Here is an 18449-nt window from a genome sequence, read left to right as displayed (position 1 = left end):
AAGACATCTTGGCTCAAGTAGTTGCAGATCTGATTTCAAGCCTGGCAAAATTCAAGCCCGGCAAAACTCGTTGAGACCACAGACGTTTCCAATCTAAGCCAGCTTGCTGTATTCGTGGGCTATGTGAAAGACGACGTGATAAAGGAATATGTTTTTATTTTGTAAGCCTCTTACAACAACAACTAAGGCAGCCAATGTGAAGAAACTTGTGGATGACTTCTTCAAAGACAACAATCTTTCGTGGGATATGGTTTCTGCAGTTTGTTCGGATGGAGCTCCAGTCATGCTGGGAAGAAAGTCTGGTTTTGGTGCGCTAGTGAAAGCCGATGAACCACACATCATTGTTACGCATTGTATTCTGCACAGGCATGCATTGGCAACAAAAACCTTGCCTCCAAAACTGGCAGAAGTATTAAAAAGTGTAGTGGAATGTGTGAACTATGTGCAAACTAATGCTCTGAGGCACCGCATCTTCAGTGCGCTGTGTAAAGAAATGGGCTCTGAATTCGAGGTACTTCTGTACCATTCTAACGTTTGGTGGTTATCCCGGGGACAGGTGCTGAATCGTGATTTTGCCGTGCGTGTGGAATTAGCCCTGTTTTTGCAAGAGCACCAACATTGTCATTGTCATTCTGAGTTCATTCTCATTTTAGCATACATGGCTGATATCTTCGCAGCTCTCAATCATCTCAATCAAAGGATGCAGGGCGGTGGAGTCAACATCATCGAAGCGGAGGAAAACCTGAAGGCTTTTTTTAAAAAGCTACCGTTATGGAAACGACGAACAGAGAACGATAACTTCGCAAACTTTCTCCTGCTGGACGACTGTGTAAGTAAGATCGAAGATGTATCTGGAATCGGAGACATTTCTGTACCCACGGAACTGAAGCAAGCAATTGCCACGCACTTAGATGAGCTTGCAAAGTCTCTCGACAGATACTTCCCTACAAGAGAGTCATATCCAGCATGGGTGATACAGCCGTTCACATTTAGTGTTGAGACAACAGATGTCAATGATGAATGCCTCGATGAAATCATTGAAATTCAGCAGAGCCAGGTTCAACAGCAACTCTTCAGAACAACAACGCTTTCAAAGTGTTGGTGTCAACAAATGGTAACGTACCCTGTTATTGCTAAGAAAGCTCTGGAGATTTTCATACCGTTTGTTACAACATATTTTTGCGAGCAATCCTTTGAGGATGCTGGACATAAAAACTAAGAAAAGGAAGAGACTTTGTTGCGAAAATGACATGAGAGTTGCACTTGCCAAGGTGAAGCCGCGCATTTCTGAACTGGTCTCTGAAAGGCAACAGCAGTTACACTGATTTGCAGCAAATATTCATTATTATGTTTTTGTTTTTGTGTGAAAATCATGTTTTGATGATTTTGTTCTTTGAACACAGTGATGTTGATGTACGGTTAATTTTGTGCACCAGTAAACTATGTTTTGAATTTGAAAAAAATCATTTTATTTTTCCAATTAAGAAGGGTTCGGTGAATGCACATAAGAAACTGGTGGGGTTCAGTACCTCCAACAAGGTTAAGAACCACTGATCCAGAGTGATCATGGGCCTCTTGGCTGCATCTCTGATCAGTCTTCTCCTTGTATGAGCTGAAAGTTTAGAGGGACGGCCAGGTCTTGGTAGATTTGCAGTGGTCTGATACTCCTTCCATTTCAATATTATCGCTTGCACAGTGCTCCTTGGGATGTTTAAAGCTTGGGAATTTTTTTTGTATCCAAATCCGGCTTTAAACTTCTTCACAACAGTATCTCGGACCTGCCTGGTGTGTTCCTTGTTCTTCATGATGCTCTGTGCGCTTTTAACGGACCTCTGAGACTATCACAGTGCAGGTGCATTTATACGGAGACTTGATTACACACAGGTGGATTGTAATTATCATCAGTAGTCATTTAGGTCAACATTGGATCATTCAGAGATCCTCACTGAGCTTCTGGAGAGAGTTTGCTGCACTGAAAGTAAAGGGGCTGAATAATTTTGCACGCCCAATTTTTCAGTTTTTGATTTGTTAAAAAAGTTTGAAATATCCAATAAATGTCATTCCACTTCATGATTGTGTCCCACTTGTTGTTGATTCTTCACAAAAAAATACAGTTTTATATCTTTATGTTTGAAGCCTGAAATGTGGCAAAAGGTCGCAAAGTTCAAGGGGGCCGAATACTTTCGCAAGGCACTGTACATTCACAAAAAAGTTATTAAATTCACATGAAATAACATCAGGATCACTATAGGTCTTATTTCCAACAATACATTCAGATGGAATAGTTGTAAATGCATTTTTATTCTTCAACAATTGATTGATGATTTTCCAAGTTTACTTTATATTGTTTAAGGATTCTTTGAATTTTTTAGTAAAATAACTTATTTTGGATATCTGAAGTAGGTGAGTAAATTAGTTTTTATACTTTCTGCAATTTTCAGAATTCAGGGGAACCCTTCTGCTGCTCTCTTATGTGGTTTATTAACTAAGGTAAAGCAGTGGTGAAATACAGAATTGAAAGATGTGAGAAAAATATTGTAAGCAGACCACATCGGCCTGATTATAAAACATTTTCCATAAAATATCTCAATCAACCTCTTAATAAAACACACACACAATTACTTTTGTTCAATATTCCACATTAAATGCACATTAAATGCATTCCCGTCTGTTCATTTCCTGCTGACAAAGAGAAGTGGAAAATTGGAAAGTGGTCAGAGATGGCAGTATAAAGTATACCTGTATTAGCCACATTATTCAAATAATTTGTAAAAATATTATTAATAAGGGTGGCGGATGAACCGGTCTCTCTTGTGCGCTTATAGACAAGGGGATACAGATAGCTGGAGTATAAAATATTCCAAAATCTTCATTATTAACCAAATCCGAGGCTGATGCAAGGATATGAATGAAACTACCAATGTCAGAATCGGGTGGCCGATAGATGCATCCAATTACCACGTTTTACCACCAAAAAAATGAACCGGAAGGAATTTCTATGAAAAGAGATTCAACATCAATGTTATCCTATGTAAGTGCGAGGTCCTCTCTTACAAATAATTGAAAACGTTTATGAACAAAAATGGACACTCCTCCCACTCTAGATGTTCTACGGTGGTGAACAGCATTATAAGGAGACATGTCATTAAAGCATGGTTGTCTCCTCAGTCAACCATGTTTCTGAACAGGCAACAATGGAAAATGCATGACTAAGAGAAGACGGATAATGAACAAGGTGGTCAAGATTTTTAGGAAGACTGCGAATGTTCAAATGAAAGTTAGAAATTGGGAAATGAGCTTGTCTTGGAATTAGATCAACTGCTATACAGGTTGTTAAATTAACATTATATTAATCAGAAGTGCTAAGACTTATTTCAGGTACATTTCAGGAAATTTAAATCTGAATCAACACAATTATTATACTGTATTTAGCATTCGCTTCGTTGATATCTAATGGGTTAAAAACCATGTTATCAGGGTTGATGTCTTGCCCAACTAGGAGAGATACACAGTCGGAATCATCCAGAGTGGAAAGGAAACATAGAAGTGCATGCCCCACATGTCCCAAACAACCATATGTGTGTTAGTGTTATCAATAGGGCTACACTTCCTGTACTTCCATTGACACAGTCCACATAACACCACTGAAGGCTTCCTAGGGTTATGACATTTAGAGCAATGTGTGTTTTTGGTCATGAGTTTAGATAAAACTATGAACAAATTAGCGTAAATATTTGTGTGTATGTCGTAGGGTTGCCAACTGTCACGTATTAGCCCGGATGTCCCTTACATTGGGCTAAATTGGTTTGTCCCATACCGGACCTCCCTTGTCCCGTATATTCATCCAATCACAGTATAGCATAAACGCGCCAATTCCTGCAAAGTAATTTCTGTTGTTTCGGTCGGTTTGGCAGGTCAAGGAAATATGGATAAACCTGCAAAAAGTAAAATACTGTGCAGCTACAACAAACAATTGGATGCAACAAAGACGTGGGTTAAGCCCGTCAGTGGTGACTCGATGAAAGCGTTCTGTACTTTATGCCGTCGGGAATTCTCAATTGGCCATGGAGGGGAGAATGACTTAACTCAGCATGCATCCATGGAAATGCACAAGAAGGCCATGCTAGCTAAAGGTGCTAGCAATATCGGTGCATTATTCGTAACTGTGCGGGATATTTTGGATGATATGTACCGTCCGAAGGTGAGCCCGTGTATTCCTTAGTTGCCAGTGATGCCTCAAACAAGGGAAATAGACAAATGTTTCCAGTGCGTGTGATATTTATGTGTCGAATGGAATGGAATGGAGTGCAGTGCAAGTTGTGATGAAACTACAATTGTCATACATCAAGCTCTGAACTGTCTGGAAAAGCATGAGCTGGATATTAGACACATCACAGCCTATGCAGCAGATTATGCCAATGTCAACTTTGGAAAACACCACTCCGTTTACCAGTTATTGAGCAGCGCCAACAATCCCATTCTGAAAGCTCACATAGCTAATAATGCCTGCAAGCACGCCTGCTGTCAGTGGACAGCATTGAGACAATTGTTTTAAAGCTCTACATGCGCTTCTCAGTATATGCTTCCCGAAGAGAGGAACTGGGTGCATTTTTTTGCCATTGTTGACATTGAGTGGCGTAAAATTCTGCGACATGTTTGTACACGATTGGCCCTCGCTTCATCCAGCTGTAGATCGTATCCTGCAAAGCTGGCCAGCTCTTACTTCATACTTCAGGTCCCTTGGGGAGACCTGCCCTGTGGCACTGAAGAGTATCATTACATACATTGACAAGTGGTTTGATTTGTCACCAGAAAATGTCATGGTGAAACTGAAACCGATTGGCCTCTATGAGGAGCTCTCCTTCACTGACCTGGAGCAGGTGGTGGTTGCCCTCAAAATGACAGAGACAGTCAGTATGGACCAACTCTATGAAGAGTTTTGTGCTAGCCGGGAGGAAATGCAGAAAGCCAGACAGGATACCACAAAATCCACCAGTGAGAAGTGGGTGGCAGTTTTTCAAAACCTAGAGAAATCCAACTTGATCAACATGTTCAGGATTAGTCTCATATGGTCTGTGTGCTAGGCTCAAATGCCTTTTGTAGAGAGGATTTTCTCTCTGGTGTCCATTTAAATGGTCAGACTCAAGAAACCGATGCAGCACAGAGCTGATCACAAATTAACTTCAAATATCTGTGAACTGTGACTTGTCGTGTAAGGACTTCTCTCTGGCTATGCAAAAGGACAAAGGACTGCTTGAATCAGTCAAGAGCAGCAAAAAATATTAATGGAAAAAGTAGACTTGGTGAGTGACTCATGCCCCTCTTTTCCTCTTTTGAATTTGAAATGTTTTTTGTTTTTTTGCTGTGAAGGTCCAAATAGTTATTTCTTTGTTCATTTATTTTTTGGTTTATTCACAGAAGTTAACATAATAATGCCGTTTTAGTAAAGTTATAGACTAAATGGAATATAAAAATGTTTGCCTTTCCAATTGAATATGAATGTACACTGTATATTAATTCACACAACACCATACCCACACTGCCGTGGCACTGTGCACTCGCCATGCACACGCCACCTTTTGTCCCTTATTTGGTAGTGAGAAAGTCGGCAACTCTAAGCGATGTTGCCTTATTTTCGTTCTTAAATTAGTCGTGGCAGCAGTTCGGAGAAGTCTTCATTGATTAAGATTTTGGTTCCCTTCAGGCACTTGGCTCTTCTGATAATCTCCTTGTCTTTGAACCTGAGCAGTTTCACCACTATACTGTAGAGGCTGTCCAACTGGGAAGAAAGTGCCATTCATATGTGCGCTCTCGATGAGTTTAAGGTACAGTTTGAGTTTATCTGCCAGGAGTTTCTTGGCCTTGACTTCAGTTTCATGTCAAGTTTCAGTCATTACATCTTCAATTCCATTGATTTAAGATGTTATTGTACTCGATTTGTTTTCCAGGTAGTCTCCTTTGGAAGAGTGCTTGTCAAGTGTTGTTTGGAATATTGCGAAATCCCCAACATGGTTTTGAATGCGGTCTGGCTGGAGACATTCTCCTCCTTTATCTTCTCCACCTCTGACTGCGTGAGCTTCAAACTGTGTTTAAATTCTATTACATCCTTAAACAGATCATCAACCCTTTTGTTGGTACAATCCATAAAGATTTTTATATAACTGTTTTTGTTGATCGAGTAGTTCATGGAGTGTAGTGCTTGAAACATATTCCTTTTCTGAATTGAGTTTTGAAAGTATTTGTTTTTAAATATACTTAGGTATCAAAAGTAAATGTAATGGCAAAAAATGTACTTAAGTGTCAAAAGTAAAAGCAGAAGTCATTTCACATTCCTTATATTAAGCAAACCAGACGGAATGATTTTCTTGTGATTTTAATTTAAACTCCAACGCTCAGATATAATTTACTAACAAAAAATGTGTGTTTAGAGTGTCTGCCAGATCACAGGCAGTAGGGATGACCAGGGTACACAAAGTACTTTTGAGTGTCGGGTAAAATGTATGGAGTAAAAAGTACATTATTTTCTTCAGGAATGTAGTGGAGTAAAATTTGTCAAAAATATAAATAGTAAAATGAAGTACAGATACCCCAAAAAACTGCTTAAGTGGTACTTTAAAGTATTTACTTAAGTACTATTTGCACTGATTCTCTACATTTCCACACACGCACACATTCACTAATGCACGCACACACACCACACACATTTAGTAACGCACTCACACACACCACTTCTGCCTTTATTTATTATTTATTTACCAGTCTACCTTGTTCCTAACTAGTTACTATTTGTACAGTGACCTAGTATATTCACAGTATATTCTGTACATTTTACAATATAGTTCTTTTTTTATTTTATTTTTTAAATCTCAACTTTTTGTAATACTTTTTTTATTACTGACATAGTATTTATATTTGACTGCTCTAGTTTTCCTGCTCATTTTATTATTTATTGCATTGTTGAGGAAGATCGCAAGTAGGCATTTCATTGCACTTTTTACACTGTATCCTTTGCATATGATTTTAATTTTTTTAAATTTTACCTTTATTTAACCAGGCAAGTCAGTTAAGAACAAATTCTTATTTTCAATGACGGCCTGGGAACAGTGGGTTAACTGCCTGTTCAGGGGCAGAACGACAGATTTGTACCTTGTCAGCTCGGGGGTTTGAACTCGCAACCTTCCGGTTACTAGTCCAACGCTCTAACCACTAGGCTACTTGTCCAACGCTCTAACCACTAATCAAACTTTGATTTTATTTTAAATGTGTTTTGAATTGGTTTAAGCATGTGTAATGTAGTTGGAGGCTTTGATGGCTTTGCGGTCAAAGCAGTTTGTTAGTGCCCTCCAGACCTGGTTTCAAATACAGTGTATTTGAGAACTTGATATTTAAATGACTTTTTTTCTGTGTATTTTTGAATTTTCAAATACACAGCCCAAAACAAGTAGTTTTATTTTAGTATTTTAATGGTTATTTGTTAATTTAAAAAAATATATACTATTTTCTATTTTCAAATACCTGGGTTAAATGTATGGGAATTTATTTGAGGCAGTGTATTTGTGTATTTCCAAATACATTCCAATATTCAACTAGATGTATGTGAAAGTAATTGAGATATTTTAAATAGTATTTGAACCCAGGTCTGGTGCCCTCCAATAAAATGTTGTTTTGCCACTGTTTTTGGTTTATGTGAAAGCACTGTTGTGCTGAAGTGAATTATGCAGTTAAAGTAGTAAGCGCATCTTGTGCACTACATATTGTTAATGTTTTGTATTGTTGTTACCCAGCCCTTACAAGTAAAAGGCCTAAACATGTATCCTTTAATACATTTCCTTAGGACCTTTGTTTTGATTAGCCTTGATGTTACATAATTGTTATGTTCATCTCAAAGATATTTTCTATCGTTTTGCATGGTCCTGTGCCCCAGTTGAGATTAGTTGGCACATTTTAATTTAGACCATTCCATTGGCCCTAAAGTGAAGTCTCCACTAATACGCGGAACCGGGGGTTGCAAATCGAACGAACCCTAGCTTCGCTGCTCGTGTTGAGCATGTACGCATGCGCCGGCCTATAAACTATGACTACGTCATCGTCGTAGGTAAACAAGATTTTTAACGGAAGGGATATTTAAACCGTGAGCTGTCAAGGAGGTCTACACATTTGTTGGGGTAGGTAAATGTTTGGTTCTTTCATACTCTTTTATCTGAACAGATAATACAATCAGAAATACACGATTGTTTCCCCATTATTACGCGAGGCTTTGATCAACACAGTGTAACGTTACACTAGTCAATGAGAACAATTATTCGTACATTTCCTCGAACTGTTAATTAAAGGAAAGTCACTACCTAGATTTGAGTGATGAAAGTTGGACAAAGGATCTCGCAATCTCTGTACGAGAAACATTTGGATGAACTTTAAAAAACGAATGTTGGGCTATGTTCCGTCATATGGCAGATGTGATAACTTCAAACCGTTATAAATGGCCTATTTGTGAGATTTACTTATTTCAAAGGCATAGGCTACTGACTAAAATCTGGGTTTATAATTGCAATTCAACTTCTCCATGGTTTTCTGAGCTAGATGCAGGTAGCCTATAGGCCCTGATAGGCCAACATCTCATTCCAGGGAAAAGTTCAATGAAACTGACACTAAATGTGTAGGATGATACATTTGCTATAGAGCTGTGACCATGATCACAATTGATAATTAAATTGGAAGTTAACTAAACATGGGCATTAATGCATAATAACACAAGGTTACAACAACAGAGTTATAGGCTATTTATTAAATCTGTTTGCCAGCTCCAAGTGGCACAAATTGACTCCAGTGATATTGCCATTTCAATATATTTTATTGTATCAATTGGTAGGCTACAGTAGCCTGCAAAGGCATCGAAATGAATTGCCTACTTGATGGCCAATAGATGCACATTTTAATGTAATTTTCATTGTGGACTTTTTCCCCATAGAACTGAGCATGAGTAAAACCCATCGCTTGATACTGTTATACAAAAGAAAAGACAATTAGAATGCAGTTTACTTTAAACCATCTCTAAGCAAATTTATCTAAAGAGTTCTAGTGCGCCTAAAGTCATTTTCCATTGCTTCATTGCCGTTATATCAGTTCTAGCACGTTAAAATGTTTTAGGAAAAAAGGGTGGATCCATAATGACCAAATCTAAATAGCCTACCTGCAACTGGTAAGTAGTTGTCACGACGTGTGTGTGTTTCTCTGTCTCCAGGACATGTTGACTACACCACTTGCGTTACGTGCGTGAGCCTTGCAAAATAAAATGCATGTTATTCAATAATTTCATCTAAACTGCTCGCGTGCATCAACAAGCATATACACGCGTGGCTGATTGAAAGATGAACCGAGGTCCACACTCCAGTCCAGTTGGTGGTGGTAATGCAACTTAGTTGGTTGCCAGCCGCCATATAAAGTCTGAAGAGGAAAATAAGAAGACTGAAGGAGGAGAGATTACTAGAAAGTAGCTAGGTTTACCCTTTTATCTATGGATTAATTATCGGAGTAGAGGACCTTGTGCATTTCAGGTAAAATAACAACCCAATGTTTATATCTCAGGACAAATTAGCAAGCAACAGCAAACCAGCTAGCTAAATTGTAATGAATGTTTCATGCGTTTCAACCTGTCCCCAAATGAATATAGTTGGTTCAGAGTTTGTTTTGATATTTCAACCTGTGTCCTGATCACGTCTGTATGGATGGATAAAATCAACATGTGTGCCATGATATCGCCTACAGTTGTGAACAGGATTTCAATAGAAGCAGTTTCTGCCTCCAATCTTCATTCTGTACTGTCTTTGACTGAGCTATAATAAGGTCTGGTTGTTCGTCCGCATGTGACTCAGCTGCCTCTGCTGCAGCACTCTCTCAACTAGTGCTCTCAATGTATTTGACACAACGAAATTAACAAAATAGCTTGCAAACGTTACACCACGCCGAGTTCAATCGAATCAGGCCTGGCTAGCTATCTCAAGTATAAGTAGCTAGCTGTGCTCGTTTCACCCACCTGATGTGGTATTAGCTGGCAGCATGCATAATGCAAAGGTTGGTGTTAATTTAATTTACAGAAATTGTTAATGTTGCTAGATAGCTTACTTGCTACTTTGCATTCTAACCAAGAATAAGATTGGCAAGTGCTTCTAGTTGTAAGCCATGAAGTCAACGTGTCCTAGCTAGATAATGTTAAATGGCTAACAAAACCATGGCTAGCAAGCCCCAGAGCTAGTCCATTGCACTGACCCAGACCCATATATGGCCCTGTACAGTGACAACCCTGAGCACTAGGCACTTAGACTTGAATGAATTGTATAGGTAGCTAGGTATTAAGCCTTTATAATCACTGTTTTTGCACCATGCCCTTGCTCATTATCAAACTTTTTCACAGAGCCACTGTTAAATCAAAGTGTGGGACACTGAACTATGCAGCATGTATGTCTCCAAAAGGATCTCCAATGCCTATTTTGTCTGTGAAAGAAGGCCCACTTTGACCTCTGCCACAGAGACATGCCCACACAACTTTGCCGAAATGCTGCCCACGGAAATGAGCTTGAAGATATTTAGTGAACTGGACATTGACAGCTTATGTAGTGCATTGTTGACCTGCAAACTGTGGCACCGCATCATTGAAGACAGCGACCACCTCTGGAGGAATCATTGCCTGACTGTGCGAGCTTTCTGTCAACAGGAGATTGATGGGGACAGACAGTATGGACTGTCATGGAAGGTGGGTCTGTTGGTTTTTAAACCGCTTCACCTCAGTTATGCTAGACTACTGGAATACCTGCCTATAACATCATTGTCAGATCGCAAACATCATAGACTTATCATAGACATCACACTCCCCCCTTACAAAACGTTAATACGATAAATGGCACTCATCCAAAGAGCATTATCTCAATAACAAATGCCTTTGTCATTCTTTAATTATTTCTCATTAGGTCACCCTGGTGCGGAACTACAGGAGAGGTTTTCTGAAGAGCGAATGGTTAAGGGGACGATACAGCAACATTCATTCTGCCGATGAACTACTGGACAGGAACATGTGCTCATTGGATGTCGAGACTTGGGGCGAGATTCTGGAAGCAGAGCTGGAGAGATAGATGCAAATCCCATAAAGAGCTATGAATGAACCTTTTAGATTTTCTTTTATAATTATGTCTTAAGCACTTATTGATTTGTTTTATACCTTTTCTACAGTTTTATGTGATTATGGTTAATCATCACAAACTTGTATTTCGTTTTTTGTTATACATTAATATATGGTAGGCTATATTCCAGGAAAATAACGATACCCTTTAATGAATTCCTAAATCAGTGATACAATTGGGCCTTCACCACACTGAATAAAGTGGGCTATTAAGATGTTAATTTGCATTTACAGTATAGCACTAAAGTTTAGCACTTTTACTACTTGGCAGTATTTATTAGCTATTTAAACTCCATTGGTTGACAGTGTGTATATGAGTTATACTGTATACAATAATACTCATAATGCACTGTATCAGATATATGGGGCTGGAGCACTATATTTTCTATTTTAATTAATTTTGACATGACTGTTCATGTGTTCACTTCATGTACAGCCATGCATATTCATGTGTTACTGTAGGCTATATCACCATGGATCACCGTACATTCATTGAAAGACATTATTTTGATGCACAAACACATTTGGTGTGGTGCATAATTTCTTCAATAGTCTAATTCAATTATTGCAGATAGTTTAAATATGGCAATTGACTTTGTCTTTATAATTATGGTACTATCTGCCACTGTATCAAAAGCCACACCCACAAATTAAACGGCACTGAAACTTCGGGTTCTTTAACAAAGGTCCACTCTTTCAGCGGCATGGACAGAGCCAATTCAAATCAATTGACGGACTTTCTACGGTTTCTAACAAATCCAATGGCAGCACTTCGGACAGGGATATAGCTAACAATATTCAAATGAATGGATTCCGACATTGAACATTAGGATAGTTCACCCTAGAGTGTTAATTGTTGATTTATAGTGTAATACAGTGTGTGGGCCTACATCCTGCTGGTATGTCCGTGCAAGCATATAGAAACCTAAAAACAAAATATACTGAGTGTACAAAGCTTTCCGTGACATAAGACTTTCCAGGTGAAGGCTATGATCTTTTGATGTCACCTGTTAAAAACACTTCAGTCAGTGTGGGTGAAGGTGAGGAGACAGGTTGGATAATTATTTTTAAGCCTTGAGACATGGATTGTGTATATATGCCATTTAGTAGGTATAAGACAAAGATTTACAGTGCTGTCAGAAAATATTCATACCCCTTGACTTGTTCCACATTTTGTTGTGTTACAGCCTGAATTAAAAATGGATTCAATTTTTTTTCTTACCCATTTACATAAAATATCCCAAAATAAAAAATGTTTTTATAAATGTATTACTGTTTTTTTAATGTTTTATTTGCATACAGAAATATCTAATTTAGATAAATATTCACACCCCAATAAATATTATAATCACCTCTGGCAGCAATTACAGCTGTGAGTTTTACTGGGTAAGTCATAAGAGCTTTGCACACATGGATTGTACAATATTTGCATCTAATATTTTTTATTTATTCTTCAAGCTCTGTCAATTTTGTGGTTGATCATTTCTAGATAGCCAATTTCAAGTCTTGCCATAGACATAGATTTTAAAGGAGATTTAAGTCAAGACTGTAACTAGACCACTCAGGAACATTCAATGTCATCTTTGTAACTCCAGGGTATATTTGTCTCCGAGTGTTTGTTGGAAAGCAGACTAAAGCAGGTTTTCCTTTATGTTTTTGCCTGTGCTGGCTCTATTCAGTTTATTTTCATCCTAAAAAACTCATTACTCCTTGCCGATGACAAGCCTACCCATAACATGATGCAGCCACCACCATTCTTGTAAATATGAAGAGTGGTACTCAGTGATGTGTTGTATTGGATTTGCCCCAAACATAACTCTTTGTATTCAGGACATAAAGTTAATTTCTTTGCCACATGTTTTGTAGTTTTACTTTAGAGCCTTTAGTGCAAACACAATGCATGTTTTGGAATATGTTTATTGTGTACAGGCTCCCTTTTCACTCTTTCATTTGCAGTGCATTTGAAAAGTATTCAGACCCCTTGACTTTTTCCACATTTTGTTACATTACAGCCTCATTCTAAAATGTATTAAATTACTTGTTTTCCTAATCAATCTACACACAATACCCCATAATGAAAAAAAAAACTTTAAAAAAAAATGTTTGCAAATTTATCAAAAATAAAAAGCAGATACCTTATTTAGATTAATATTCAGACCCTTTGCTCTGAAACTAGAAATTGAGCTCAAGTGCATCCTGTTTCCATTGGTTATCCTTGAGATGTTTCTACAACTTGATTTTAGTCTATGTAGGGTAAATTGGACATGATTTGTAAAAGCACACACTTGTCTATATAAGGGTCTGTGTGTTGAATGAAGAAACAATTGTAGAATAAGGCTGTAATGTATCAAATCAAATCAAATGTATTTATATAGCCCTTCGTACATCAGCTGATATCTCAAAGTGCTGTACAGAAACCCAGCCTAAAACCCCAAACAGCAAACAATGCAGGTGTAAAAGCACGGTGGCTAGGAAAAACTACCTAGGAAGAAACCTAGAGAGGAACCGGGCTATGTGGGGTGGCCAGTCCTCTTCTGGCTGTGCCGGGTAGAGATTATAACAGAACATGACCAAGATGTTCAAATGTTCATAAATGACCAGCATGGTCAAATAATAATAAGGCAGAACAGTTGAAACTGGAGCAGCAGCACAGTCAGGTGGACTGGGGACAGCAAGGAGCCATCATGTCAGGTAGTCCTGGGGCACGGTCCTAGGGCTCAGGTCCTCCGAGAGAGAGAAAGAAAGAGAGAATTAGAGAGAGCATATGTGGGGTGGCCAGTCCTCTTCTGGCTGTGCCGGGTGGAGATTATAACAGAACGTGGCCAAGATGTTCAAATGTTCATAAATGACCAGCATGGTTGAATAATAGTAAGGCAGAACAGTTGAAACTGGAGCAGGAGCATGGCCAGGTGGACTGGGGACAGCAAGGAGTCCTAATGTAGACAAAGTCAAGGGGACTGAATACTTTCCGAATGCACTGTAGGTTAATGGAATATTTGTTTCTGTTATTCTGTTCCTTCTTTTGACTGTCATTTAAGTTGATATTGAGGAGTAACTACAATGTTGTTGATCCATCGTCCGTTTTCTCCTATCACAGCCATTCAATTCTGTAACTGTTTTTAAGTCACCATTGGCCTCATGGTGAAATCCCTGAGCGGTTTTCTTCGTCTCCGGCAACTGAGTTAGGAAGGACATGACTGGGTGTATTGATACACTGTCAAAAGCTAATTAAAACTTCACCATGCACAAAGGGATATTTAATGTCTGCTTTAAAAAAAAGATCTACCAATAGGTACTCTTCTTTGCAAAACCTCCCTGGTGTTTGTTTATTTTACCTTTATTTAACTAGGCAAGTCAGTTAAGAACAAGTTCTTATTTTCAATGTCGGCCTAGGAACAGTGGGTTAACTGCCTGTTCAGGGGCAGTACGACAGATTTGTACCTTGTCAGCTCAGGGGTTTGAACTTGCAATCTTCCAGTTACTAGTCCAACACTCTAACCACTAGGCTACACTGCCACCCCCGTGGTTGAATCTGTGTTTGAAATTCACTGCTTGACTGATGGACCTTACAGATAATAGAATGTATGGAGTACAGAGATGAGGTAGTTATAAAAAAAAAATCACGGTAAACAATATTATTGCACACAGTGAGTCCATGCAATGTATTTATTTTTACTCCTGAACTTATTTAGGCTTGCCATAACGGGGTTGAATACTTATTGGCTCAAAGACATTTCAGCTTTTCATTTCGAATTAATTTGTAAAAATGTGTAAAAGCATTATTCCACGTTGACATTATGGGGTATTGTGTGTAGACCAATGACACAGCGTTGGACTAGTAACCGCAAGGTTGCAAGATCGAATCCCCGAGCTGACGAGGTAAAAAATATTTCGTTCTGCCCCTGAACAAATCAGAGTTATTAACCCACTGTTCCTAGGCCGTTATTGAACATAAGAATGTGTTAACTTACTTGCCTAGTTAAATAAAGGTTAAATAAAAATGACGGATGTAACACAACACTTTTTTAAATTCAAGGGGTGTGAATACTTTTTGAAGGCTTGGTAAGTGCCTTTGAGCGGGGTATGGGCGTAGGCGCCATGCGCACGGGTTTGAGTGAGTCAATAACTTTAACGCTCAACATTATTAGTATATCAATAATGGTCCACCACCCAAATGACCTCCAGCCAATTTGACACAACTGTGGGACGCATTGGAGTCACAACTGGCCAGCATCGCTGTAGAACGCTGTCGACGCCTTGTAGTCTATGCCCAGACGAATTGAGGCTGTTCTGAGGGCAAAAGAGGGTGCAACTCAATATTAGGAAGGTGTTCCTAATGGTTTGTACACTCCGTGTATAATTACGTGCATTCAGATCAGATCTTTATTTGTAGGACTATATATGGCAGAAGGCTATGGATAATTGTAATCCGTATGGTGATTATCCTCAGTGAGGAACTGTGTGGGAGGGATGCAGCCATCATTGTTAGTGATTTTACCCTTTTCGCCAGCTGTACACGTCACAACATCCTCTCTGGTGCGTTTGGAAATGCACCATCGCTGCATCATTCCGCTTTCTCTATAATAATTATAGGGGGCCCCGAGACCATAAAAGCCTACGTTTCAATCATGGTCGACGATGTTCCACCGATTATAAATATTGCCATCGCTCTAAAAATTCAACCGAATGATGGACCGGTGTTTTTCAAGGTGGATGGGACCAGATTCGGCCAGAGCAGGACAATAAAATTGCTTACAGGATCGAAGTACAAGGTTGAGGTGGTTATGAAGCCGGCCAATGCAGATGCCACGTAAGTTCAAAACACTATATATCAAGAAAACCACTGGAAATGTGCATTAGTAATATTGAATTCGTTTACAATACACACATTAAATTCACCAGTCAGCCTTAATATAGCGTATTACATTGCGTCTGTGGATGCAGCATGATGCATGCGCTATATCCTGCCTTCCCTGAGTGTTTGATCAAATGTTGTTTTTCTGACTTACAGGCCAATGTGTCTGCATGGTACTGTACCACCAAATGGGTTGACTGCAAAAGCATGTCTGCATACCCCCTATATATTACAGACAATTTTACAATGCATAGGCTACAGCCTGGATGCAATAGCATAGGCTACAGTAGCCGTCTGGGGGCCTACGGATATTCTGCGTTAATAAATTATGTGTTGTCACAGTGTGTGAATGCATTTTTAATCAAACCAAGGAGGGTGATGACAGAAAGTGTCCTTTGCTTGTTGATTTACATCTCAACAATTCACTGCCGATAGGAAATAAAACTAGAATAACGTTAAAAATGGGTCTACCATTAGCCTATAATCAGGTAAACTACAGGCCCATTGGGTGGGGTTGGGAATGATGCCCACTAACTAAAGGGTCTGTTTCATATATTCCCAGCTCCATGAACATCGGAGGTATCACCATCCCTCTAGAGCAGCAGTCCAAAGATGAGGAGTCAGTGGTGTACCATGGACAGTACGACACAGAGGGAGTGCCTCACACCAAGAGTGGGGACAGGCAACCTGTCCAAGTCAGCATAGAGGTAATCCAGTAGAATACTTCATCCTAATTGTTTGACTAAGCGGTAACTAACTGAGTTATTGATAATTAAATGGTGTCTTCTGGCAATATAAATGTACATACTCTCATATTTAGACCTAACTCAAAATAGTGATATTATCAGCAATATTCTCTTATCAAAACTCTTTTCAGACATTTCAAAATGCATTTGTTGTAAGAAATGTGCTATAGACAGTAAATACAGTTTGATTGATTTAAAGTAATCTACAACATCATCTGATTGAGGCCCTTTCAATTAATGTCTTTCTTTTCTCTGTGTGTTTTTGTGTCAGTTTGGAAAGGCGGGCCAATTCGAGACAATATGGCAGGTAAAGTACTATAACTACTACAAGCGAGACCAATGCCAGTTTGGGAACAAATTCACCAACATCGAGTATGAATGCAAGCCCAATGAGACGCGCAGCCTGATGTGGATTAACAAAGAGGTGTTCAATTGAGGAGCACCAATCAACTCCTCCTTCCAATGCCCAGTAAAGGAAGAAAAACAAGCAGAGGAGATGAGTTGCACACAATAACTATTTTACCATCAACTTAAGAGGAAAAAGCCTTACTGTAGGCATGCGTTTCAAGTCACTGAGCACCATAATTGTCTGTTTTAGAGAGAGGGAGGAAGTTATCTACCAGGCTGATCTCGGGGGTTGTTCGTAATTGGTTGTAATCAATAAACATAGTCAGGTTATTATCAGCAATATCATTGGGAATCACAGCTATACAACATCCGCTGTGTTGACTCTCAGCTCTGGCCAAACGAGCTGAAGCTGTGGCCCTCCTGGACCAGGATTGAAGACAGTTGCGGGTGGAAATGTATCTAACCTGGCTTATTACCTGTGAGGTGTGTGTGATGTGAGTTGTATGAATAAATTGGCATTATATTTGTGTTATCCTATGTGTTAGTTCTAGTGTTGTTTAAGCCTTTGAACATCTGTTTACTTCTGAACAGCACAATTGTGATTAGCCTATAAAGGGACGAGACAGTTTTTTTGTTAAAACTTCTGTATTATTTTATGGAGATATTCATATTCTATAGTCTATTAAGTACTCTTGTTATGTTGTGTGTCACTATCATTGTTTTGTCTCAGTTGTGTCTGTAAATGCATGGCTGAATAATCCTATGCCTAAAGGTTTTGCTCTTCAGATGCAGACTGATATCAGATTGCCTAAACTGTTCAGTTCTGTTATAAATGTAATTGAAAAGTGTGAAAGTAAATAAACCCATACCAGTTACTAGCGTACTTGATTAACATAATTGTGCATTAATTGGAATAAGTCGTTTGTTGTTGCTGTTGTTTAAATTGACCCAAGTGTTTACGATCCATTTCTCATTTCAGAAGCCTGCTAATAGACTACAGTTGTGCCGTTGCATCCTTGTCCTCATTAGCAGTGTAAGCTCCCTTATTCACATGCCCACTTGCACATCCTATTCCAATCCGTTAGAATAATTAGGCCTCATCTTTTAAATCTAGTACAGTGTGGCTATTCATGCCTGTGAAAGAGAGAGCTGCAATAGTCAATCTTACAACCGAACATCTTTATGGGCAAGTCCGTAGGTGAGGCATTCATATTCATTGGTCGATTTTTCCACATATTTAAACATTACTGTATCGGTCTACGCTTAGAAACTGGATGAGGACATAGGCCTACGTCGAAAATCATTAAACTCATAGCTTAAAAATTGT

At 38.9% G+C, this 18449-nt stretch overlaps 2 protein-coding genes across 6 annotated transcripts; both read left to right on the top strand.

Annotated features, from left to right (window-relative positions):
- The first annotated feature begins 3878 nt into the window (after positions 1-3878).
- LOC124003338 (F-box only protein 48-like) lies at positions 3879-11358 on the top strand. Of its 5 annotated transcripts, none has more exons than XM_046311499.1 (5): positions 3879-5303; positions 5750-5825; positions 5949-6071; positions 10412-10750; positions 10965-11358. In XM_046311499.1, exons 4-5 carry the CDS (start codon positions 10454-10456, stop codon positions 11124-11126), a joined length of 459 nt encoding a protein of 152 aa, XP_046167455.1. In that variant the 5' UTR covers positions 3879-5303; positions 5750-5825; positions 5949-6071; positions 10412-10453; the 3' UTR covers positions 11127-11358. The 5 variants fall into 5 exon arrangements, with proteins under 5 accessions (XP_046167455.1, XP_046167454.1, XP_046167458.1 ...); XM_046311498.1 differs by having other exon boundaries at positions 5705-5825; XM_046311502.1 differs by having other exon boundaries at positions 3879-4201; positions 5705-6071.
- A 4233-nt stretch (positions 11359-15591) lies between these two features.
- Positions 15592-18005, top strand: LOC124003337 (CB1 cannabinoid receptor-interacting protein 1-like). Its single transcript, XM_046311496.1, has 3 exons — positions 15592-15983; positions 16591-16735; positions 17046-18005. Exons 1-3 carry the CDS (start codon positions 15607-15609, stop codon positions 17208-17210), a joined length of 687 nt encoding a protein of 228 aa, XP_046167452.1. The 5' UTR covers positions 15592-15606; the 3' UTR covers positions 17211-18005.
- The last annotated feature ends 444 nt before the right edge of the window (positions 18006-18449 follow it).

Source organism: Oncorhynchus gorbuscha, linkage group LG18 (assembly GCF_021184085.1).
Source record: "Oncorhynchus gorbuscha isolate QuinsamMale2020 ecotype Even-year linkage group LG18, OgorEven_v1.0, whole genome shotgun sequence".
NCBI classification, from domain to species: domain Eukaryota; kingdom Metazoa; phylum Chordata; class Actinopteri; order Salmoniformes; family Salmonidae; genus Oncorhynchus; species Oncorhynchus gorbuscha.
The sequence above is the reverse complement of the archived record's forward strand: the minus strand, read 5'-3'. Positions and strand labels throughout refer to the sequence as shown.